At 32.3% G+C, this 27374-nt stretch overlaps 2 protein-coding genes across 2 annotated transcripts in view; one reads left to right on the top strand and one right to left on the bottom strand.

The window, feature by feature from the left end:
- Positions 1-27374, bottom strand: part of LOC140441219 (uncharacterized) — a 64408-nt gene that overhangs the window by 25942 nt on the left and 11092 nt on the right. The window contains exons 7-10 of the mRNA XM_072531802.1: positions 24326-24402; positions 22209-22323; positions 16673-16749; positions 4927-5023 (exon numbers count right to left, since the gene is read on the bottom strand). Of these exons, the coding sequence (XP_072387903.1) occupies positions 4927-5023; positions 16673-16749; positions 22209-22323; positions 24326-24402 (366 nt within the window). The remainder of the gene's footprint in view (positions 1-4926; positions 5024-16672; positions 16750-22208; positions 22324-24325; positions 24403-27374) is intronic.
- On the top strand, positions 25350-26802 carry LOC140440889 (uncharacterized). Its single transcript, XM_072531253.1, has 2 exons — positions 25350-26182; positions 26237-26802. Exons 1-2 carry the CDS (start codon positions 25798-25800, stop codon positions 26800-26802), a joined length of 951 nt encoding a protein of 316 aa, XP_072387354.1. The 5' UTR covers positions 25350-25797.

A 27374-nucleotide genomic window follows, 5' to 3' on the forward strand; every position in this document is an offset into this window, starting at 1 on the left:
CACCAAATGCATTAATGGTTTAAGATCGTTGCCTGAAAAAATTCACTAGCTACAAACATCGTTCCAACACAAACTTTCAATTTGAAACATTTCATTATTTGCAAATTTTGATAAGATCCCGGCAGGTAAAAGTCATGATTGCATAATATGTAGTTTGTGAGTTATGTTAGTTCAGTTACTTGACTTAATCAGTAATTATTATTGTTTGTCTTTCTTAAATTGTAATAATTACTTTAAAATGTGAAAATTTGTTAAAAACTCATTTACATCGCGTTCTTACTTTATTGAGTGTACCTTCTGTTATACCATGAGTTTTTAGACAATATTTCGGCAGGTAAAATTCACTAATTAAATTTTTCTCAAAAACGTCAAAAATAATCAATTTTTTAATAAAAACTCTGTAGTAATATAAGATAGCTCAAACTGTTTCTCAAAATAAGTACCTTATGTTATAACATTGAGTTTACATTCCTTGCTTCCTTCGTTGAGTGTACTTTGTGTTTGTAGCATATAGAAAATTCCTTATAATATCGAATGTTCAAAGTATAAAATTTTTTTGGTACGCTCCTCGGTAAAAATTTTCTTTTAAAAGTTGTTTACAAAAACGTGTTTGAGACGCATTTAAGAGAACTGTGTAATAAAATAATTCATAATATTACGTCTTAGTTTTACAATTTTAAACGCAAGCAATGATTCATGGTCAAGCGTGTTTGAAAAGAATTTTGGGTTGGCCCGTTGCGAAGACTGGTACGCGGGATCAGGGAAGGTAGAAGCCGGGTCCACAGATCGAGGTCGAAGTGAAGTCAGGTTTGGAAGAATCTTTGAAAAGAGAACAGGCGGTGTGTTTAGTCGGGAAAAACCGGCAAATTTGTTGAAAAAAAGTAATTTATACTCAATGTAATGTGTCAGTTCAGATACGAGTAATCACTGTTTTTGTTTTATGTCTTCTCTCACCTAAGAAATTTGTATCTAAGAGATTTGCGGCGTTTCCAACAAATCTGAAAAATACCCACATGGTTCCAGTTTTTTAAGAAGCGAAGCTTCAAACTTTGCGTCCAGTGCCCCAACTTCCAGCCTCAATTTTCGCAGTTTGAAGATGAATTTGTTCGTGTGGCGGTGAATCTAACTCCAGTTCCACCCTCAGAAATTTTAGTGAAACCCAGGTAACTTTTTTTGTTTGAACTTTTAAAGTAAAAATAGACATTTTTTCATTAATAACTGCTTTTATACAGGTTAAGAAATTGTAATAATTAAAATTGTAGATGTTAGGGTGTGGTGGCCTAGCAGTCATATTAATTCTCGAGTTATAAAACTTATTGTTGACATCTGACAGCTAGCTTTATTTTTTTTACATTTGGTAAATACCTAATCATAACAGACCTTTGTTTTGTTTTTTTTTTAGAAAATGGTAACCTCTATGCATAGCTTCACTTAAAAAGATATTTTATTATTTGTAATGCTACACATTGTCGCCCATTACCAATTGTAAGTTTTGTAGTGTCTCCAACTTCTAGGGTTTGTAAACTGATAGAACATAGTAAGTGTTTTTCTTTGTTATTGTATTTATTTTTGTAACTGTTTGTGGTGAGGCAGTATTAAATATTTAATTTTTCCCTAAACCATTTTGTTTATTTCTTTTAACTAACTCTCTAACCCTTTTTGTGTTTTTAGGAAGGAAGAACCTTTTCTTTCATCCAGCAGAAAGATTCTTCAAAGCGGCGTCCTTATTTTAAATAGCTTGGGAACCTTCTTGTATTTGTTTGTCCAGGAGACTTATGTAAGTACCCCTTTGTTTCATTTTGGTAGTTACCCCATTTGTCCCCTTGTCGTTCACTTATCCACGACCCAGTTCTCCAAATAAACCTTGAGTGGCCGTTCGCCAGTTTCGATTTGTTTTGCTTGCCCTATCTCCACCCCAATAATTTCTGTCCCCAATTTTCAACTCCATAGTAATACCCTATGCGGTAGGCAAAATAATCGTTACATGTTACAGCATTAGTTTTTAGACAATATTTCGGCAGGTAAAATTTATTAATTAATTTTTCTCAAAAACTTAAAAAATATACAATTTTTTAATAAAAACTCTATAAGATAAAGTAGCTTAAACTGTTTCTCAAAATAATTACCTTCTGATATGACACTGAGTTTACATTCCGCTCTTTCTTTATTGAGTGTACCTTTTGTTATAGCATTTTCAGAGTCATTTCAGAGTTTTTAGACAATATGTTGGCAGGCAATATTTTAATAAAAAGATAAGGTAGCTTAAATGGTTTCTCAAAATAATTACCTTCCGTTCTAAAATTGATTCAAAAATTGATTTTTTACATTAGAATATGCTTTAAAACTTCAATTTCTCTGTTCTTTCAATATGGTACTTAGTAAATTTTACTTGTCACTTGACGATATATAATACATTAAGATTAATTTTTAAAATTCAATTCTGAATGCTAAACTACGAAATCAATAAACAATCTATCTCTCTCTATCTTATGGCAACGTTGATCTAATATTCCTTTCTAGTGGTCCTAAGAACACGACGTTGTCATGTACGACTTTAACACAGAATATTATCGTACTTTTAGATGTTTTATATACAGAAATATTGTATATGGATATAATATTATACATTAATATTGATGTTAATAAATAAATTTTATTAGATACCTTAACGAATACAAAACGATCATTAATACAGTAGACTCCCTCTATAACAAGAACTGAAATGATATAACAGAATAATTACCTCGTTATAAGCGGATCTTGTTATATCCAACAACAATAATACTGTGCATACATATGAATATGTAGTTTTCTAAAACATTAACTTTCTATAGTGAAGCCATTCGGAGCAATATAAGATGCTAATAAATATTGTTTAAATGGCGTTTTTGAAAAAAAGTTGTTTACTTTTATTGTCACTGATATACGTTAAAAGAAAAAATCTGTATTCTGTAAATCTGTATAAAGCGTATTTTCAAAAATAACATAAACTACTGCGTCTGCAATTGGAAGAAGTCTGTCAGTTTTGACTGCTTTAAATTGTCCAGTATTCTATCTATCATATTTTCTATAGAACGAGTTTATTACAGCTGCCGCCGTTTCTCGCAACCTAGCTTCCAACGCTTGCGATCGTTCCAGTCATCTACTTGTAGACCCCTATCTTCCATTGCATCTTCTACTTCTTGTCTCCACGATCTTCTTGATCTTCCCTTTTTCCTGCGGTTGGTGGGGATCCACTGTAACATTCTCTTTGGCCATCGTTGATCATTCATCCTTTCTACATGGCCATATCATTTCAGCCTTTTGCATTCTATAGTTTCCAGGACGTCAATGTCTATGGCCATACGCTCTCTGATTTCAGTATTCCTTACTCTATCTCTTCTAGTGAGTTGGCAACATCTTCTCCAATAATTCATTTCCATTGCTTTTATTTTGGATGCGTCATTTTTATTTATTACCCAAAGCTCTGAACCATATGTAGCAATGCTTTCTATGATACTTTTGTATATCCTAATTTTTGTGTTTCGGGTGATGTGGTTATTCCAAAGTATACTATTCAGTTGACGTATTGCTGAATTTCCTTGACCAATTCTAGTAGCTATTTCTTTTGTATTCCGACCATTGTTTGTAATGTTTACACCGAGATATTTATAGCTATCAGTATTTTGAATTTGTTTGCTTCCTAGTTCTAAGTGCTTTCCTTCACCTCCCACTACTACGTACTCTGTTTTTGATGGATTAATTGATAAGCCCCACTTAGTATATTCTTCATCTATTTTTCGTAACATGTAGTGGATATCATCTTGATCTTCTGCAAGTATTACTTGGTCATCAGCAAAATGCAAGCTGTACAGTGTATGGTCTCCAATTTTAACACCCTTAGGTTCACATTTTCTTTTTCAAATATCCAAAACCCCCTCCAAATAAATCTTAAAGAGTGTAGGTGCAATGCAGCAGCCTTGGCGAAGTCCTTTGGTCACTTTTATCTTTTTTGTCACTTTTTGTCCAATCTTTATTACACTCGTCATATCATCGTACAACTCCCTTACAGCATTAATGTAAATCGGTGGAATATTCTTGTCTTCTAGCACCTGCCATAGCTTGGCTAATGGGACACTGTCATACGCTTTTTGAAGATCAATAAATACCATGTGTGTCTCCATATTATGTTCCAAACGCTTTTCTATTGTTTGTTTTAGGCAGAACACATTGTCTATACAAGAACGACCAGTACGAAAGCCACTCTGATCTTCAGCGTCTTCCCAGCAATCTTCAATTTTATCTATCATATTTTCTAAAGATGTGAAACAGTTTTATGCTTCTTCATTTGAGTTTGTTCTTTGGATAAAGTTTCTGACAACCTTTAAAACACTTTCTACATCTTGTCTATTAGGACGTATATTATTGGTGTGAATGGTCAACCCCTTACAATGACACTCGTGAATCATAAATTGTAAGAAATTTATTGGGGACAGCACTTAAAAAGGGTATTTATTTATAGCTATGGTAGGGCCAAAACGTAAAAAAACACGTTTTTCATTCTTATTTTCTCTCGTTATAAGCAAATTTACCTCGCTATAGAGAGTTATAGTTCAATAGAAATTTCACGTTACATCTAATGTACCTCGTTATAAGCGAAAACTCGTAATAACCGTGTTCGTTATAGAGGGAGTATACTGTATATGATAATTTTGCTGCATTTAAATAATTAAAATATAAATTGCTTTAATATCTATCATCACAAACTGACAACGATGTCGTCGCTTTATCGCATTCACATTTCTGAAAATCTACTGCTTACAAATTTGATTCTCAACTATAAGTCAAATTTAAAAAACTACAACTTAATACCTTTGTAGCTACATTCTTGGACAAAATTTGAATGATATACTTAAAATATTCAAAACACAAATAATAAATAAGTACCGTTCAGACTCCTCCTTATTACCATCAGAATTATTATCTTCATTGTTTCCTAATTTATTTTCGTCTGATTTTCTTTTCTTCCGTTTTTTAACTTTACCTAAAAAAATTTAAATATTTAAATCGTCGCGTCGTTATAAATACCATATTGATTTCAAAAAACAATTAATTTCGAAAAAATATTTCATAATAAAGGCGAGTGTGAGACAAAGTGATTTACGCATCTTTCTCTATTTAGTTCAGAGAAAGGAGCAAAGAGAATCTTCTTGGAGACCCTTGGTTCGACCAGGTATTTTATAAGTTTTTTAAGTAGTATATGCCTCTAAGAAAAAGACATATACTTTTTGCAGTGAATTAGCACATGATTTTTAGTTATTAACAATTATAGGGCGAAAAATACACCCTTGTATTATGTTGGTTTACCAGTAGAAGATAAACAATTTAAAGAAGAATGCACTATCTTATCATTCACGTAAAAATTTTTAAAATTGCGTTTTCTCAATATTGGCATGCTTATACCTATGGTATTTTTCACAGTACAATCATTTCACATCACGATTTATACAAAGTGACGTCACTTGTATTTCAAATTTCCAAAACATCAACCTTAGAGTTCACACAGCTAAAAATACGAAGCTGCTCGATCTTTAATAGGCGTCAACATAGTATTATTATAAGAAAAATGTAATCGTGATTACATTCAGAATTTTAGAATTAAATTGATTAAATGTACAAAAACATTCCTTATTATTAACCCATTAATGCCCAAAATTAAATTTTTATGAAAACGAAATCAAAACTTCAGAATTAAATAAAGAGAGGTTGTTTTTAATAGCAATGTGCAAAATTTACGTTGTTTTTCTTTGTAACTGTTTTTTTTTGACATATACATACGCTATGCAATAAAAGACACAATATTCCATAAAACATTTATTTTAAAATTTTTACAACGTGTGATATTTGACAACATTGCTCGTGATGAAGTCCTACATTACATTTAATGCATCGATATTTGGTACACTTCTCACATTTGTGTTTTTTCAATTTTGTTTGTCAAACCTTCATTGTTTTTCAATTTTGTTCACCAAATGAACCACATTATCCAAACGAATTTAGTCAACATGTTTTGAAGATTTTGGACGTACTCCACGTGGCGGTTGAATATCTGGAGCTGTCAGCAGGGCCTCCACAATTCGCCTGTAAAATTTTAATAAAGAAATATCCTCAATGTTGCCCAAATATCGCCCAATACCATTTTTAGGTCGAATTCGAATCCTATATAAACCTCTTAGCTTATCAAATAAGTCTATACCACCCATTCCCTTGTTATACATTTGCACAACGTTTGGTTGAGGGACCGCTATAATGTTTCTGTCTTTTCTGGGACATCTGTTACAGTTTCCTATAGTAAATATTTCTAGAGTGAAAATATTAGTTGCCATAGTAACTTTATTGTCATTCCAGCGAACAAGAGTCAGCTAATTTTCTTCGCTATGTAGAGTGTGGGAAGATCCATGAATTTGTTTTTTTATTTCTTTGAGTGGAGCTCTTTCAATCCTGTCTTTTCTAATTGTGCCGATACAGTGTATCTTTTGATCTCTCAACCTTGTTAGTAAAGGTAAAAATGAAAAAAAATATTAATATAGATAACATATTCTTGTGGTAAAAACCCTGTACACAGCTTTTCAGTTACGGACCTTCCTAACGAGTTACCCTGCAATTTATCTCCACTTCCAGTATAGGAATGAAATTTTGCAAGGTAACCTTTATTGGTCGCAACGCACCAGAATTTATATCCGTAACAGATGGGTTTCCCTCGAATAAACTGCTTCATTGAATGATGTCCATAATACGGCTCCATGGCTTCGTCCACTGAGAAACTCTCGTTCACTGACTGGAGGTACTGATGAAAACGTTCATTTTGATGGTCAATTAGGGTATGAACTTTACACACTTTATTGGTTTGTTGATACATCATATTATCGTTAAAGTGTAAAAATCTATGAATCTGTTTAAATCTGTTTCGACCCATAGTATTACCAATAGGCCAGGGAAATAAGCAAAAAAAGTACCCTGTTTACCCAAATTAATACTTCGATGGAAAATATCTAAAAAAATAAATATCTAGAAAACTGATAACTTTAGGTATAGGGAGTACTTCATAAAATTTGAAGTACGATATTAGTACTTTTCGATAGTGATATAAAATACAGAGTGTTCTATTTAAAATTACCAAGAAAATAATGTACTTGCATTTTGACGTAACTTGTATTTGATTTAACGAATATTATGAAAACGAATATGTTTTATAATTTTTAACAATTATTAAAAAACTATGGTTGCAATAGATCAATGTTCCTATACTCCTTTTTAATTATACAGGGAGTTAAACTTGATACGATTTTCAGGTAATATGGGTTATAACTTTTTAAATGCCCGGTATAAACATAATAAAACTTTACATTGTTGTGATGTGGAAGTGAAGCAGATTTGAAATTTAAAATAAAATACAGGGTGTTCCGTTTAAAAAAACATAAGTTTGGTCTGCCACCATCTCATGGAATACCCTGTAAGATTGTAATTAATTTTAAAATTTGGAGTTTAAAGCTGCTTACAATTTTTGTCAATAACTTTTTTTTGAAATTTTTACTATAACAGATCTACTGAGCTTCCTCACACTAATCAATAACCCTGTATACATATATATATATATATATATATATATATATATATATATATATATACATATTAACATATGTTTTAAAGTAGATGACTTTAAAATGATATTGCCAATATTACTGAGTTGCATTCTTTGGACGACTTTATTGTAGGATAGTTCATTCGATTATTACATGAAATTAACTGTAACTTAAGAATAGCCATTAGAAAAATTATTTTAATTAATATTTTCAAAGCAATACTATTTTTAGAAACAATTGAATAGGACAATTTGTTGTTTTCATAAAATCTATTATAAATAAGTTATTTAGAATTTTATTAAAGAATTATAAATTAATTATAAATATTTATGTTTTTAAATAAAAATTATCTCAAATATTACAATAAAAATCGAAAAAAAATTTTAAAGCAAATTAGATAGTTTATTTAACAATTTATTTATTGAAATAATGCGTATTCGTAATGTACGCAAACACTACATACAAATTAAAAAAAGAAACGTTGAAATCCATAAATAAGAACCAGAGATACAGCTCCTTCCCCCTCCCTTCGGCACCCGTGAGTTTCGAAGCCAGCCGATTTTAAGGACCACATTTTGAAGCTTTGTGGACGATTTCATTAAAGGGCAATCTTTTCAAAATTTGGTACGTTAAAACTATAAAGTATGTGCTTTTAAATAACGCTAATTAGATTTCTTAATTGTTATAAACAAAGCTGCTATGAATTAAATAAAAAAAGAGGCTAACTTTGTCCCAAATTATTTTAGCTCCAATTTTTTTTCTTTTAAATTTGTGAAAAAATTCAGGCTTTTTATATATAAAAAAATAATATTCTTGCAGGCAATGGTTAAAAAGTTATTCTAATTGTTTATAAGCAAAAAAGCGACATGTTTTTGCAAAATTATTTTGCAATATTTAAAATAAATTTTCTTAATTTTTTTTTTAATGTAATAATAGAACAAGTCTTCTTCTTTCAGAAACTACTAATTACTAAAACTATATAATTTTCTGACTTATATTGTTGCAAAAAAAATTAATTTGGGATAAACAAATAAAATAACTTTTAAACTATTTGACCGATTAATTTTTTGACCATATTTTAAGCAGTACAAGGCACAGCAGTCCATGAAATATAAATGTTATAAGTTTATTTTCAAAAAAGTTATTAACATTTATAAAAAACCGAAATTTTTTACTTATTTTGCAACTTCACAAGCAACAAATAAGGATAGAAACATTTAGAAAACGCCATTTTAAAGGTTTTTATAAGACTTATAAGTTTCTTCTCTTCTAAAATTTGTTTAAAATGCTTCACTTTTTGCTGATGGACGAAAAAAGCAACAATTTTGACCTTAATTTGTTAATAACTAATTAAGTCAAAAAAATCGACTGCACGAAACATAAAGGTTTTTGTTACAGAGGTCCATACTACTCAAAACAACTGTCGTTTGCCTGGCCGGACGAGTGTCATGAAAAAATGCTTATTTCCCTGGGCTATAACTGGCTGTGAGTGAGAGTGCCCTACGTCCATATTTATAGTCGGTACTCAAGTATCGGTCGATGCTTGAGGTCGATCTTGAGTCGTTTTTGTGTTTTATAAACGGATCTCGAGCACGAAATCGAGCTTGAGTACACAAAAATGACAGCTCGTGCTCAAGCATCGGATCGACCTGCCTTGAGCACGGGTTCCTAACCTAACTTGTTTGTTTATATTTATATTTTTTTCCAATTCGCTTCAATACAATATTTTTTTTGTTTTTTGAGATTATGGATATTTTTGTTCAACATCCAGGATTAAGTCATGGCAGCTTAATATTTGATCAAAGTTGATTAAGAGTTAGAAAGGAAAGAGGACAAATTCCAGAATTATTAATAGGTGAATTATTATGAATAGTGAATATGCATACAGCACAGGCACTATCTACTTACTCCAGCATTAAAGCAAGGTATTTATTGATAATGGGCTAAACAAAAAATAGGTTATTTGATAGATATATCTTTTTAGGTAATGATCAACAAAATAGATATAAAAGTGCACATGTAAGAAATGTTGAAAAAAGGCTATTTAGAACCTGGAAAATATGGTTTCCCTGTCTGCAATGAAGCCTACAAATCAAATTAAATACATATCTTGCAATAATAAGTGCTACAGCAGTACTGTGCAATATGTGTTTACAGGAAAATAATTATAAATAGTGATGATGATTTTCTAGAAAATACTGATGTGCCAGAAAATAGAAATGTTAATGATGGGGAACAAGGTTTAAATTTTAGGAGACATTTTATTCAACAATGTTATGCATGAGAATGTGAATAAATTATTGAATACCTATGTTAAATATATTCTTTTTTATTTTATATGTCGAAATGTATTTTTTATATTTTAATTTAAAATAAATGAGGGTTATACTATACTCAGACAACTTAGGCAAGTATATCTTTATTGAGTTCGAGTTGTCGCTCTCCTTTTAAATAAGTGTTTATTCCTTTCACAAAACCTTTCCTTATCAAATATAAAATTAATTACACGTTTAAAATATTAGTATTCTTTATTTAAAAATATATTTATAAACCTTCACGATAAGTAAATTTGAAAGTAACAATTTATAAAACTAAAAAATGGAATAATATCAGGCTTGTTAAATATAAAATAATATAATAATCGCTTTACAACCACCATAGTATACATTAACAACAAAATCACCAAAAAAAAAAAATAACCAAAACTAGTATTTACATTTAGAATTTTTAACAGTTTTCAATATAATACATTAAGTACAAAATACTACATACTAGTACTAGTATTTACATTTAGAATTTTTAACAGTTTTCAATATAATACATTAAGTACAAAATAAGAATAGTTATTATATAAATGATTGTTTTAAAAATCCATAACTATAGATTACTATTAAACTTTGGAATAATTCAAACCTTTTTTTGGCGAATGTTTTTTATTTGCAATTATAATAGCTACTACTCCATTAGTAGTAGTGTTTGTTATTACTGTTACATATTGCCATAAGTATATTTAAGATTACTTACCATTTGAAGTACATTGACATATTCTATAGGAACAACAGGTGTCATATTACAAGTATTACTGGAAATTCTTATTATATGTACAGGTAAGATTTCTCAAAATTATCATACATAACAACTCTTTATTTTGAACTGGAAAAGCAATGGATGGAGTCAGATAATTCTGATGTTACAGTAATTAAACTTATATGTCCTCCTATCTGGTGGGCCTCCTTTTGTTCTACAATTATCTAAGTATGAAAATATAGTAAATTTACCTCTTCCAAATACTTCTGTGTTGTCCCAATGACAGACGATGCTTACATATATGTCGGGAACAGCAACTTTCACAAACTCCATACCTACATCAGGCTTTGGCTTTTTTAAAGGGCCATCACCTGTAGCCAGCATGCTGTTTTTTCTCTGCATTTTCTACTATAAAAATTTTGCTTGAATAAATAAAAGTATTTTACCTCTGTTTCAATTTGTTTTACAATTTTCGTAGCTGTTCTGAAGTCCTTAATATATCTACCTCAGGCTGGCAGTTATATAATACGCTGTATTGTACTCCCAACCCTTCTTTTTTCATTAAGGAAGCACCGTTTGTCCTTTTATTCTGTACAGTATTATTTTCCTTTACCAGCTGGATTAAAAACACCTTTCCTTTTGTTGAATACACTGCATATTTAGTACAATGTCCGCTCATCTAAAAATCGACATAATTGAAATTTATTCCCTCGAATGCATATTTTTTTATAATATATTACATACCTTAAAATGATTTATTAAAAATTAATTTTTTTAATACACAACATGCCTCTTCTTCAATAAAGCTAAATTTGGCGCTAAAAATATTTAAATAAAGTTTCTTGACAATGATAATAATTGACAGAATCTTCTTTTTATTGGATGCCATCTATCAAATTTACTTAAAATCCCTAATTTTCGTGCTTGAGATCAATCTTGTACGAGAATACCCGAAGTATCGTTTATAGAACACAAAAAATACTTGAGCATGACTTTGACGTAAGTTCGACTTGGCGGAGCACGTGCTCAAGCACGAGCTTGAGTACCGACTATAAATACGGGGCCTAGACATTCCCAATACATTCTCCTAGAAGGCAATGGGTGGTATCCAGAGAGAATAACGATGCCAAAGTATTTATATAAATCATCAACGGACAAAGAGAAAGGGCAGGATTTTTGTAAAGCGTACTTTACCGTTTCTTTACAAAGATAGTCCATGAATTTTTCATAAAAAAAATTTTAAACACACCGATTGGTTTCAAATTTTATTGTTTCCATTCATTTAGTATATATGGGGTTCCATATTGTTTTTGAAAATATCATTTATGGTTCCTTTTTCCAATTTTTTTTCTTCCCACTTACGATCGATTATTTTCATAGATTTTTTTCTGTTTTCAGGATCTTGTGCAATTTCTGCAACCTCTCTTTTTATTTTGTTACTTGATTCGTGAGTTTCAGTCACAGTTGTATTTGACAGAACTGTTTTCACAATTGCTGTATTTTTTCGAGAAACAGCTGTAATATCCATGCTTTGAGATAGTGTACCTCGGCCAATACTTTGAAAAGTGTAATTGAACTGGTCTTCCTCATCACTTCCGGCATCATCTCTGTCAAAATCATTTCCGTCATTTGGATAATGCAACATGAGTTAAACTTTACACTGGTCAATTTCCTGAGCCAAAGTATCGTCATCTTCTAAACTCTCATATATTTTTAAAAACTCCTCTGCGTCTTTGGGATTATTAGGATCATATTTGTTCGTCATATTTTGTAAAACAGAAACAATATTGATTAGTTACCACGATTGCCCAGCGTATTATATATCATACGCAAGAATCAAATACCTTCAAAATACTCACCAGTATAAATTTCAATACTATTTATACCACTATTTAATATTTAGACGCCTTACTAGTTGAATACTACAAAAGAGTTTTCAAAATAAGTCGAAAAAGTCCTACAAACTCTCCTAAAATGCAACCGGTGAACTATAATATATCCTAAGAAAACTTAGGATCCTAAGAAAACTCACCCTTTAGCACCAATCGGTGATACATTTCTAATGTTATGATAAACAGTCATCTTCTAACATCTAATCTGTAACCTATATTGGAAAAACTAATGTTTACTTTTTTTTCTGACTAATAAATGGCGAAATATATAACAGTGTCTCGCGTATTACTTAATATACGTGGGTGGTGGGCATTAATGGGTTAATAGTGTAAATTTTATGCAACCATTGTTAAGTTTAAAGGTCGCGGCATATTATCGTGCACGTATAGTTTCCGGCACGTAGCGTTTCCACTCCAGCAATTGGGCTGCGCGTTCACATTTTCATACATAGAACGTTTCAGTTTGGTTCGGTGAAGATATGATCTCGCTTTTCTCGACAAAAATTATGTGCAATTGCTCTTCTACTTAACGATGAAGAATGAAAAACTGTGTTAAAAAGAAGGTTTGAAGTACATCCAATGCTAAGAGAAAGGAAAGAAGGAATGTGAATACTGGACTTTATACAGAGAATTAATTGATGACGATGAAAAATATTATGGATATTTTAGAATGAATAGGATTCAGTTTAAATATGTTTTAAATTTAATTTCACCTTCAGTTAAAAAACAAAATACTACATTTAACGAAGCCACACATATCAAACCAAAAAGTATTTTTAAAAAGAAGAGGTATCACTTCCGTACAAAAGTCCTAATTGTTTATCACTTCCGTGATTAATTGTCACAAAGCAATAAAAACACATGCATAAATGACAAAATGGCCTCGAAAATTGTTTTTTTAAATACTCTGTATCAAAATCAACCAAATACCTAAATAAACAACGGGGGGGAAACGACGGACATCTAATTCACATTATCCTTACCAAGCGGTTACGACTCATTACGTAGCCGTCGGCATCAGTAAAATATTGTTTTCAAATATACTGAACGGAAACGTTAAGTGTCTGAAACGCTATGTTCCGGACAGTGTGCGTTGTTCATATTTAAAACCATTTAAATTATATTTTTCGGAAACTAAATAATTCAAACCTTAATAATTCAAAAAATAATCAAATTTTAATTAAATAGATTAAACAATCGTACACAAAAAAATCGTGCATCAATGATACGGGTATAAATGAAATTCAAATGACATTTGAGTGTGTGGCCAGAATGCCGACAGCGTTGACGATAATTTACAATGTTATAGTAAGAATTCTGTTTATGTTTCTTTTCATTTGTGTATCAATTTGATTCGCAATATATAACTTTAATAAACTGTCAAATGCCAAAACAACTGAATAGTCTGTGTAGGAAGCTAATGGCTAAATTATACATTTATGTGATCTTTTATAACATTATGGATTAAACATATCTCGTTTCCTACATTATTGAAAAGTGAAAAAAGAAATTTTGAAAATGTGAATATTTTCTTCATTTTAAAAATCCAGTTGACTAGTGTATTGTTACGATAAATAATGACGTGTCATATGACTCAAAACTGTAAACATACTTATTACTAGTATCTTTTCTATTCTAGTTATTTCGGCGCTCAGTTGAAAGACCTGTTTACCTGAATTATGATGAGTCACACACGATTCGAAATTTCCAGAGGCAGGCTGAATAAAACCAGCATGGGTGACTTTCTCGGCTGTTCGATGGGGGATCGCCGCATTCTCGAATAAGAGGATTTTATATTTAAAGAGGAATTTTGTTGTAAACAGAACAGTTAGTTTTTGAACATCGCGTCGAGTTTTAAAATGTAACGCACGTATTATAATAAATGTAGATAAATTATATAATTATTGGTGTAAAATAAATTAGTAATAAAGACTTTAATAAATTTGTAAGTGTTATAAATAGAACCTTTAATAATAAATAAAGACAATAAATTAGATTAATAATAATATTACAGTATTCTTAAATAGTTGACATTTTAAAAAATCCTCACTTATTAACTATTCTGATGTTTTGGCAACGATGTGGGGTTCTGACATCGTAAATCTTGAATGACGTACGTTGATTTTTATATCAAAAATTCTATATAACCTTGCTACTACGTAAAAAGTTGGATCATATAGTCGGTAAAAAATCTGATAAAAATTTCAGGGCGATTCATATTCATTCACTGTTTGTTGACGTACTGTATCGAATGCCTTTTACAGTTAGTCTGTTAGCCTGTTATGTGCTGTATTTTGTCTCTTTCATCTATGAACAGCTCTTCAATGTATTTCTCCTAAAGGCTTAGTTTTTCCTCAGTCGTCATTATAGTATTCACATTTTTATCTTGAAGAGCTGCAGTGTGCTTTCTTTTTTATAATTCTACTATTTTTTAAAACTTTGTAATGTAGGTTGAATAGGTTGTATACCATTTTTCAAAAAAAAAACGTTGCATGTCACAATTTATATAAAGTGACGTCACATATTTATAATTTCTAGAACGTCAACCTTAGAGTTCAAATTTTCCTAACACAGCTAATAATACGAAACCCATACGGAACTGCTCGATCTTTCATAGGCGTCAACATGGTATAATAATCAGAAAAATGTTATCATTATTGTATTGGGAATTTTAGAATTATATTGATTAAATAACCAAAAACATTTGTTATTATTAATAATATAAATTTTAGGAAATAACTCTTTAAGTCTAATATTCCACAAAATAATAATTTTAATAAAATAGATTAGACAATTGTACGCAACTGATATGGGAATACTTCAAATTTTAATGACAGTTCAGCGTGTGGCAAAATTATTTAAAGTGTTGCCGCTTTTTAGAGTAAGAACTTTGTTTATGTTTTGATTTCTTACACAATTTGATCATAATATATTATATATTAATAAATTGTATTTATAAATACATATTAAATTTAGATTAATAGCTTTAAAAACTAATTATTGTTGTGTATTGTGATTGTGCTATGCCAAAACAACTAACTAGTCTGTAGAAAGCTGACAAGCTTTCATATAAGATAGATTATTTTGAACAAGAAATAATGGCGGGACGTTTTTACTAGTAATGCTCTAAAAGAGGTAAGTTTAAAATTTAGTATATATAATTTTGTATTATGTTTTCTTATGTATTTTAGTGTGTTGCAGTAGTCTTAAAACTAAGTGTATTTACTGTTAATATAGCAGTTTGAGAAATAGTTGACATTTTAAAAATCCCTGACTTAATAACTATTCTGATGTTTTGGCAACGCTGTGGGGTTCTGACGTCGTAAATCTTGAATGACATGCAATCATATTTATATGAAAAATTCTATATGACTTTGTTCTTGGCTCGTCTCTGTTAATTCATCATATTCAATATCTTTCCTCCAATTATCTTTATTTCTTACCGCCCCTTTTACATATTATTGCATGTAAAGAGGACGCACTTTTTTAGTGTCTCCCATTGTTTGTTGATCTCATTAGTGTTAGTGTCTACTTTATCAAGGTTTTCAGATATTTTCTCTTGGAGTTTTGTTCTGTTTTCAAATACGTTTAAGTGTAAACGTAACGGTAGCGATTAGTGGGTCATGGTCTGGTGAAACATCCGCTTCTGGGCCTGTTTTCATCGATTTTGTAGTAGCGTCACGTAAACAAGGCGAACATTTTTTTCGAATTGTTGATAGGCACTATAATCGAAACCCACATGTGTAATATATTATAAAATCGATCGAATGACACCAAACACGACCACTAGCCCTATCCCCGGGGGGTGGGGAAGGGGAAACTTTGAAATCAAAAGGAAATCCCCATTTTTTATTGCAGATTCGGATTCTACGTGAAAAATAAAAAAAGATCCATCTGATTTTTTTTTCGATTCGCAATAGATGGCACTGTAATCGCAGTAAAACACATACAGATCAGAAGCATGCCAACTAATTTTTATGGGACTGAATACAGTTTTTACGAATTTTTTGCAGAATCCGAATCTCTGCATAAAAAGTGTGGGTTAGGTTAGGTGGGATCCAAGCTATTGAAATGAGCTAGATTGAAATTTGATTTAGTCATTCATCCATTTACTTAAATATTAAAACTTACTTTTAGTTGGTTCTACTTTTTTCGTTGATATATCACTTTTATTTGATTCCGGTTCAGTTCTTTTGGTCGTAAATAGTCTAAAAAATAAAGTGAAACATATAAGTTACTTAAAATAGATGTAAAAACAAAAATGGCGATATCATCACAAACAATGAAGAAATATTAATTCGATACAGAGAACACAGAAGCGAATTTCTTCAGTCAGAAAGTGAAGCAGAACACGGGAAAGAACGCATACACGTAGACCCACAAAATAAAATAGGAAGAGAAAACGAAGGGGTACCACCATCAACAACCGATGTACATGAAGCAATAAATAAGCTATCAAACAATAAGTAACCCAGCACTGACAATCTGCCCGCAGACCTGTTGAAGAAATGCAGAGAAAACCTCAGTAGATGTCTACATGCACAGAATACGTATATGAGGATAGAGACGCGATTGAAACACCGGCATAATTTATACAATACACAGAAAGGTAACATCCTCGAATGCTCCAACCATAGAGGGATCGCTTAATTAAACAGAGCTTATAAAATATTCTCCACAATTATTTGTAGTGGCCTCAAATCGTGCGCATTAAGGTTAGTTTGAAAATACCAAATGGGTTTTGCAGCTGGTAAATAAACTACTGTTTTTTAATTCAATACATATACCACAGTATCACAATTGTAGCAAGTGACTCATATTCTCAATGTAGATTTTTGCGGGTTTGAGGGGAAAGAAAATCGACGAGTCATAGGCGTGCGGTTATTATTAAAAAAATAATTAGGATTTTAGAACGAATTGATTGTCATGAAAATTATTTTCTTATTTTATAGATTAGATGCCTTGGAAGAAAACCAATCATTGTTAAATATATTTTTTTGGGAAAAATCCCTTATCCTTTATTTAAATCCTTTAAATCCTGCCAAATTTTTGTCATAGTATGTTCTTCATTTAACCATGTTTCATCTGTATAATATGTTTTTTTTTATCTCTTCGAAATTCTGCTCTTTGTTCAGATACTTTCTGCGCCATAAAATGATTTCTTCTTTTTCAATAAGGGTCCTATTCCTATTTCTCTTTAAATACCTAAAGTTCATTTCGCGTAAAGTACGTAACAAAACACGTCTTTATATATTGGGAATATTTTCATTAGATTGAAGACAAGAAGCCATTTTTTTATAGTTGGTAATTCCTTTTTGAAATAAAACATATGTAATGCACAATATAATCGTTTCCTTCCTTTTGTCTCAACCTTCAAAGTATTATTATCGTTTGTTTCATCGTCTGTTTTAATTACTGTGTACACACTAGCTTCGGAAACTTTGGTCAAAATACTATATAATGTAACTACCTCGCTTACATTCATATTTTGTTCTCTGGCTCGAAGTCCTTCAAACATTTCCGATCATAGTTTTTTCTTCGGGTGTTAAATTGTGACGTTTTTTTTATATAAGGTTCACTATTACTACTGTGAGTCATATTTATTATTTGTCACCAAATAGAATTAAACTAAATTACTCACAATTAGCAAAAAATCTCCTTCCCCTAATAAGACTACAAACACTTCTGTTCTCTCCTTTATGAAACCCTTGTCAGTGCGCTTATGAAACGGACTTGAAAATAACAGACAATAGCTGTTGTATAGCTACCCGAACAATGGCGTTGTTGCTAGTTACATCGCGTTAATCTGGAACGAAATTATTGATCTAATTATGTACCGTTAGAGAAAGATATAATCTACAACATTGCAGATAACTTCAAATTGAATCATACACGCTGACGTTACATTTTCACTAGAACCCAAATCTTTGCAATTTAAACGTCAATAAACTTACTTTAACCTTCAATGGTGGCTTATTCCCATTAAAATAGTTATTACTTTAAAAATAGCACAAGAAAATAGCTTCAGAACAACTCTAAGGGGAAAATTCACTCATCCCAGATACCTACGGTATCAAAAGGATTGAGCTCTGGTGGGACTCTTTCCGTGTTATCGAGCCCTAGGTGACTTGGTATGCTGGAGTATCTCCCAAAAATTTTCGTACACATCTGGACGTTGAGAGTAGTACAGCTTTCTGCATGGTCTTGTAGAGATGTTCATTTAGACCTAGCTTTTTTATGTTTTCTAGGAGGTTCTTAGGAATGACTTCAGTAGTAGAAAGAATAATAGGTATTGTCTGGGTACTTTCCATTCTCCACTGTCTTCGTATTTGAATTTCCAGATCCCTGTACTTGGCGATCTTTTCGTTCTGTTTAACATGAAGATTATTGTTGTTGGGTATCGAGACATCAATTACTGCTGTCTGTCTCTTTAGTCTATTAACTAGTATGAGATCTGGTCTATTATGTGCCATTGTTTGGTCTGTGAGCACATTGCGGTCCCAATATAGCTTGTAGTTGTCATTCTCAAGTATACTATCAGGAACGTATTGATAATATGGGAGATGGTTTGTTTGGAGAAGTCCCAGTTTGATGGCTATCTCTCGATGAAGGATCATTCCTACTGAGTAGTACCGTTCCTTATATTCAGTTGCAGCAAATGCCTGGCAACCCCCGGGAAGATGTTGGATGGTTTCTTGAGCTTGACATCCATATCGGCATTTGTCATTTTGGACCTGAGGGTCTTTGACGATATATTTCAGGTAATTTTTGGTTGGTATAACCTGATCCTAAATGACTAGTAATGAACTTTCTGTTTCAGGTAACATCTTTTCTGATGTCAGCCAATAGTTCGACGCTATATTGTCGACATGGTCTTGACTGACCTCCTTGGGATGTCGCCCGTGCAGAGGTTTACCCATCCAGGTGCGCATTTTTTCGTCCTTAGTAAGATGGTTTATGCGCATTTCTGGTTCCCTCAGTTTGATCGGTGTTGTATCATCTACTGCACAAATCACGCGATGTAGAGTAGATGTCTCAGCCTGCACCTGAAAATAGGTTCTTAAATTAGTAATCTGTTTTTCTAATTGCTCACTTATATCTATAAGTCCTCGTCCTCCTAAATACCGCGGTCATGTCGTTCTTTCTACTGCAATTCGAGGATGGTGTTTTCGTACCTTTGTAAGGTGTGTTCGTACTTTTCGCTGAAGATTTTCTACATCCGTTTTTGTCCACTTAACAATACCAAACGAGTAGCTAAACGCGAAACATGCGTAGATGTTTAGTGACTTAAACAAATTTTTACTGTTAAGGTGTGAACGAAGCAGCTGTTTTAGCCTTCGTATAAACTCAATAGTTATCTCAGTTTTCATTTGCTTATGGTCAATCATCCGCGCTTGCTTTATTCCGAGGTATTTATACATATCATTTTCACCCATGGCTTCGATGTTCTGGGCATTTTGCATATCTGCCGGGCTGAACCTTTCCTTTGATTATATTTAAGACACGGCACTTGTCAAGACCGAAGTGCATATCATTAGAGACATTTTCTACTGTTTTTAGCATTTGATCCAGGTGGCTTCGAGTGAAAGCCAATAGTTTTAAATCAACCATATACAATAAATGATTAAGCTTTGCCACAACAGTAGTGTTATTTTTGATGCTAAAACCTGTGTCAGTTGAGTTCAGTAGCTGGGATAGGGGGTTCATCGCTAGAGAAAACCACAGTGGGCTCAAAGAATCTCGTTGTAATAGGCCCCGGTTGACTGCAATATTTTCAGTTTCGATATTGTTTTCACCAGGTATTTGGAGGTGAATTTTTGTCTTCCAATCTGACATTAAATGTTTTAAAAAGGCCATGTTATCATCGACTTTATATATTTTTAATATATCAAAGGCCTTCTGGTAGTCAATGAAGGCAATAAAAAGGTTCCTTTTTTTGGTGTATGCCTGGTTAGAACTGACTGAGTCGATAATAAGTTGTTCTTTACAGCCCATAGAGCCCTTAGCCCATCCTTTCTGTTGAGGCTCTATGATATTGTTTAGAGCACAGTGTTGGTAGCTACGCCGGGCTACACAGGATGTGACCAATTTGTACAAAGTTGGAAGACAAGTAATTGGGCGGTACTTGGCTGGATCTTGGGTGTTATTTTGATCCTTTGGTATTAGGTAAGTGGTTCCCTGTGTAAGAAATGATGGTGTTTCCTGCAGACTAGAGATAAGATGATTAATGTTCTGAACCAGAAGTTCTGAACTCCGTCTGGTCCAGGAGATTTCCAGTTATGAAGCCCTTTGATAGTATTTGAGACTTCTTCGGTAGCGAAGGGTTCGTAAGGAATATTATTGTAATGTTGACAGTTGTTCGTTGTGTCTTCAATCCATCCAGCATTGGTGTTATGAGTAGCTGGCGTTGAAAGTTGATGTCCCCAGAACTCATGAATTTCTTCTTGGTTTGGGTATGATTTATTTTCATTTTCTATAGTGGAATTAAGTTTCCTATAAAACGCCTTCTCTGCATGCTCAAAAAGTATATTGTCGCATTTTCGGTTGTTACTTACTTTATATCTCCTTAGGCGGCCTGAATAAATGGAGAGTTTTTGTTTTAATGTGTCCAGGCATTGTTGCGGTGTGTTATTTTCTGAATCATGTTGTGAGTGTCTTAGAGTGTTCCGCAATATCTCTTCAGCTCTCTTGATGATTTTTCGACTTCTTATTCCTCGGATGAATTCCGTTATTTGTCCAATGTCCTTACGCAATGATTCAATTTTTCCTAGTAGCCGTTTTTCCCAAGGTGCAATTCTGCTATCATTCCTTTCGATATTAGTACCCCGTCTTGCTCTGATCTTAATGCCCATTACATTAGCAATTGCGGTTGCTGCACAGTAAATCCGCATATGCAAATATTCCAATGTATGAGCTTCCACGATGTAATTGGGTAGGACTTCAGTGTTCACAATTTGTAACAAGAGTTTATTAATGGTAGCGGTAGTCTGCTAAGAGGGTTCGTTCCATTAAACTCTTGTACGGCACGTACCATTTCACTAACCAGGTTATCATGCAACTCGTTATTGTCCTGCTACGTATTAACAGGTTAAGTTTCTTTTATGAGAGGTTCAGGAGCCTGCTCATTACGGATTTCATTAGGGATTTGATCTGCAACTAGCTCTGGGTTATGAATCTCCCGTTCGACTAAGCTTCTGATGGTATCGCGTCTAGTCTCTGGTATAAGATTATTTCTTATAATTACCAGGTATTGATCTGCTATTCTCTGTTCAGATACTTGAATCTCTGGGTACTCCCTGCAAAATTCAGCAAACAGATGTTGTCGATAGCCGATCGTTTCTTGACCGAGGTTCGTCACCTTGTAATAGAAGCGCAAAATGTTTTCATTTATAGACACAGTCCATTTCATGCGCTGCCTCAGTCGTCCCGCTTGAGTGAGCGCCGGCTGATGTTCCAGCGCAGCACCTTCAGCGAGTAGAGCTCCTGCTGTTGTTTGGCTCGCTTGTGGTTCTTCTTGTTGTTGGGCTGTAGCTGATTGTATGACAGGGGCCCGCCTCCTCAACACCCTGCCACCACTGAACGCCTCATTATATTTATTAGTGTGGAGTAGATTGTTGGATCGTAAGTAATAAAAAAACGCACCTAATTATAAATGAAAAGTACATACCCTCTAGAATCACTCAATGTATTACAATTAGAATTACGTTTTTTTCCAAACAGTGAATTTCCAATAACTATTTTTTTTAATCCGAGTTTTGTTCTCTTGGTGTTTTTATTTGTACCTACAAAATTATAATATATTTTAGATAGTAATAAACAAATTAACAGTTTAACAGCAGATTACAAAAAAATAACTTAAAAATGTAAGTGTTAAATTTTTTAATTTTCAGCCAATGATTTTTCGTCCGCAAAAAAAATATTGAAAGAAAAGTTTGGATGATGATCTTTCTCGTGTTTTCACAAAACAAAGTAGTCTCTTGGTAGAATAAACTGAAATACGAATTCGTATACATTCTTGGAGTACGAATGACGTGATAAGGCTGATAACCGTGGTTTAAAGGCGTTTCGAACCAAACTTGAAGTAATGCCTGCGTCCTCGGATATTTTTTTTGCCTATTTCAACTTGGTTAATACATTTCAATAGCGGCACAAATTATAATTTAAGCGTTCGATTTAATTTTAATTACCACAATCGATTTTTTGGAATTAAAACATTAAAAGCAAATAGTGAAATAGTAACATTAACAGTAAATATTGCTTCTCCTGTGCCCACAAGCCAATTCCGTATTCTGTTAAGGTATTTTATTGGTTTTCTCTCTCGATACTATTCGCTCGGTAAGAAAATAAACTAGATTCAAATTTCATCCTTTGACTGATTTAAAAATATATCAATTATAGAATAGAAGAATAGAATAGAATATTGTTTATTAATCCCATCAGATCACATTGTGATATAGGACAAGTCATATAGTACATAAAGCATGATTACAAGTTATATAGGACAATTACATAAAACAAAATCAATAAAATATAAAAAAAAAAGATATGCGATATAGAGCGTCTCTGAACCCGTCGGTCCTCATTCCCTGTAGTCTTTTATTAAGTCATAATAATCATTTAGATTGTAAACGCATAATTGGATCAAGCATGCTTTTAATTTATTTTTGAATTTTTGAATATTATTTTCATTTCTTATATTAAGTGGCAAACAATTGTAAAATTTAGATCCTGCAAAATCAGGGCTAGCTATAAAGCATGAAAAGTCAACAGTCAGTGTTCAATAAAATATTTACGACATGATTGTCTATTATCAATATTGAATATCAATCTAAGAATTCTCTTTTGAGTTATAAAAACTCTAGAAGAGTTTCCCCACAAGACAACATTATAGGCCATATATGAATAAACCAATGCATAATACACACTTATCAATTGATTGGTGTTAAATAGAGTTTTCAACTGAAGGATCGCATAGTAACCCTTATTCATTGTTTTGCAGACTTTAGTGACATTTTCATCCCATGTCATATTACTTTCTAGAATGTTACCAAGAAATAGTGTTGTATCACTAAAGGGTATTTCCTCAGAACTGACTGTGATTTTATAACCATGGGATGGCTTACAGCGCGAGTAGAACTGCATACAAATAGTTTTCTTTGCATTCACCATTAAAGAGTTCCTTTTACACCAGGTTGTAAATTCCTGTGCTACTAAGTTCATTTTTGAAATGAGTTCGACTTCAGTTGACTCGTCAACTACAATTGTTGAATCATCTGCATAAAGAACTGTATGGTCTGCAGTTAAAAAATTTATCAAATCATTGACATATAAAAGAAATATTAAGGGTCCCAATACGGAGCCTTGCGGTACACCTTGATCAAGATTAAAAACAGATGACTTCTTATTATCGACTTTTACTAGGAATTTACGATATTGTAAGTATGACCTTAACCAGTTCAAGAAATGACCCCGAAAACCAAGGGCTTCTAATTTATGCAGTATAATTTCAATGTCAATAGAGTCAAAAGCCTTAGTTAAGTCAAAAAAGAGTGCACCCACATACCTTTTTCGATCCAAAGCAGCGTGGATATAATTAAATAATGAAATAGAAGCACTCTCTGTAGATTTATTAGGAAGAAACCCATGCTGGCATTTATTTAAGATATCATATTTATTCAGAAAATTTAACATTTTACTGTAAATACACTTTTCGATAATCTTAGAGAGTACACTTGTTACGGTAATTGGCCTGTAATTATCAATATATATTAAAATATAACTTACTTTTAATTCGATCTACATTTTGCGTCGGAATTTCTTCCTCATCTGATTCAGATATATATCCAATGTTAACATTTGACCTAAAACATTATATTTAAAATATACTGCGTGGCATAAGTTAGAGATATTGCCAATATAACGGTAATGATACTTCATTCTGCCTCAATTATTGGTAAAGAAACAATTAATTATTACTTATTATTACAATCAGACCAAAAAAAAAAACATTCTAAGTATTGACAAAGCACCTGTACAGCCATTTGAAAATGACCTTTGTTCTCTCAAATGGGATAAACAACTATTATTGTATAAACACTACTTAACCGAATGTGACATTTGTGATCTTTCGCAAATGTAGTAACAACATAAAAACTCACATTATGAAATGTGTTTTAAATGTTTTTTTTTTAATAATTATAAACAATTGAAAAAAAAGCTTGCCTTCGGGCTTAATTTACAATAACTTTTTTATTTATAAACTTTTTTTAATTTAGAAAATCTCATTTTATTTCAAGAAATTTCTATTTTCAAGAAATTTGTCTGTTAAACGTTTTTATCTAGAATGTGTAGTTTTTTCACAATATTGAAATGATTGAAAAAAGTCGCTTTTATGAAAAGTCGCCTCGCATAATAAAATAAATCCGGTCGAGGTGTCAATAGCGACTTTACCATTTCCAATATCTAACAACTGCTTCGACAACACAATTGCACTTTGACTTGTTGTTGCAAAAACACTCGCGTGTTATTTGTCAATTGGAGCGTCTTTACATGCCGTCACAAATTGGATGATGTTAAGCATGCGTTTAGTTCGTGCGCAGAAGTTATTTGGGGAGTAACTATTAAGGAACAGTCTGACAATAAAATCATGGCTCCACCAAAAATGTTTTTGATTGTCACGAATATCTTTCAAAGTTCTGTCACTCCCTGTAATGAGCTCTTGTGGGCCAATGTACATTTATTCCAAACGATTAATTTGCATACCTGTAAAATCTTCGCCATTGCTCTATTTTTGGCGGTATTGCATTAATTTGTTTAACACTAGAAAGTCGGAGGGGCCAATTTGGCCCCTGTTGCGATTTGAAGTTATTGTAGTTCTTTTATTTGACACAATAATAATTTCATATTTTATGACTTTTAATATTTTGATACAAAGTCTTATTTAACGCAAAAAAATATTGTTTACTAAATTTATTAAATGGATTTTCTAACAAACCTACCATAGAAGTCTGAAGGGGCCAAACTGGCCCTGTATTAATTAATATCGTTTTCTCAGAAATTTGACGATTTCTTTTAACTTTCTGTCGGATAGATAAAATTATGTTTATGTACGTTTATTCCTAGAAGGTATTTTGTTACATACTGTTTGTTCCTTGAAAGTATTTTGTTTATTGAGCGGTTTATTAGGTTCTGCTGACTCTCGTTTCTAGAATATTGAAACATTCGTTCAATTGTGAAAATTCAAGACGACTGTAAAGATGTCTCGTCGTGGACTATCAGAGCTTGAACTTCTTGAAGAAATACGAAAAATACAAGAAGATGCTTCGGGAGGTGAATCTGAATTTGCAGAAAATAATGAGTCAGACGATGAACAATACGTACCACCACAAAATAATGATTCAAGTGACTCTGATGCTTCAGAGCAGTTAGAAAGTTTTATTGTACAAGACTCACCAATTTATGTAAACACTGCTTCTACAACTCAACAGCACGAGTCAGCTAATTTTATCGTGAATCCAAGTGCATCTAAGCCAAGTCACAAGAGAAAAAGAGGTCAACAAGGAAAAACTATTTCAATCGGAGACACCGAACAATCGAAAGACGGAACAACGTGGAAAGTTATTGATTCTGGATCAGTACCTGGTAAGATTATGATTTTTAGTATCTTCATATTCATTGAATGTTTGCTCATTACAGGACGCCGCACTCAGCACAACATTTATCGAGAGGAATCAGGTCCTACGTCGTATGCAAAAAGGAACGTGAGGAACAATTGTGTGGTAAGTGCTTGGCATCTAATAATCAACGACAGCATGTTACGTCATATAAAAGAATGCACTATTGCAGAAGCACATCGACGTTTGAAAAATGACACATGGACTATAACTTTGGAAGAACTGGAGGCTGCCCTTGCTATTATGTACGCAAGAGGAGTCTACGGCGCCAAAAATTTCCCAACCAACAGCTTGTGGTCAACAGTATGGGGTCCTCAGTTTTTTAGGCAAACTATGCCACGAGACAGATTCAAGGATATTATAAAATATCTCAGATTTGACATAAAGCAAACGAGATCTGAACGATTGAAAACCGACAAATTTGCTCTAGCCTCTGCGGTTTGGAATGGATTTATAGAAAATAGTGGTCCATGTTACAAACCGGGAATAAACCTTACTGTGGACGAACAACTACTGCCTTCTAAAGCCAGGTGCCCGTTCACACAGTACATATCAAATAAGCCGGATAAGTTTGGCATATGTAGTTGAGAGTAGCTACTGAATTTTGCAGTCAATTAAAGAACATTCTATACTTTTTTTTGTTACGAACCAAATAATCGACTTAACCGAGTGCGGTTTGGTTAAATTTTTATGTTTTCACTTCAGTAACTTTTTTGTATTTTTGTAAATTTAGATTTTATTAATTTTTGTTATCTTTGGTTTTTGTTATAATTTTTATTCATTTTTTTTGCTGTAATATCTCGAGATACGCCAAAACTTTATTTGTGCATGCTTGTGTTATACTTATATCTTTGTAAAGATATTTTCTAATTATATTTCTGCCTATTTTTATATGTATACCACCATTTTATAGTTGTTGGTGTATTTTTATTACTTGTGTTGCATTCAGCAGCGTCATAATTTTGTTGTTGTTTAATATATTGTTATTGTTTCATGTATGTATTTTATTTGTCGACTCCTAACAAAGTTCCCTGATATATTTGCTTTTTACCTTTAAATATAACTATACCTTTGACCAGTAGAAAGATCAGGCTGATTCAAGTGTCGTAGGTGAGTAAGTATAATACCCAATATCTTTATTATTTGTTTATGTAGAGTGT

This window comes from Diabrotica undecimpunctata, chromosome 5 (genome assembly GCF_040954645.1).
Source record: "Diabrotica undecimpunctata isolate CICGRU chromosome 5, icDiaUnde3, whole genome shotgun sequence".
Classification (NCBI taxonomy): Eukaryota; Metazoa; Arthropoda; class Insecta; order Coleoptera; family Chrysomelidae; genus Diabrotica; species Diabrotica undecimpunctata.

Coding starts and splice junctions, on each gene's coding strand:
- LOC140440889 (XM_072531253.1), top strand. CDS start 25,798: ATGTCTCGTCGTGGACTATCAGAGCTTGAACTTCTTGAAGAAATACGA. Junction 26,183..26,236: donor TGATTCTGGATCAGTACCTG/GTAAGATTATGA, acceptor TGCTCATTACAG/GACGCCGCACTCAGCACAAC.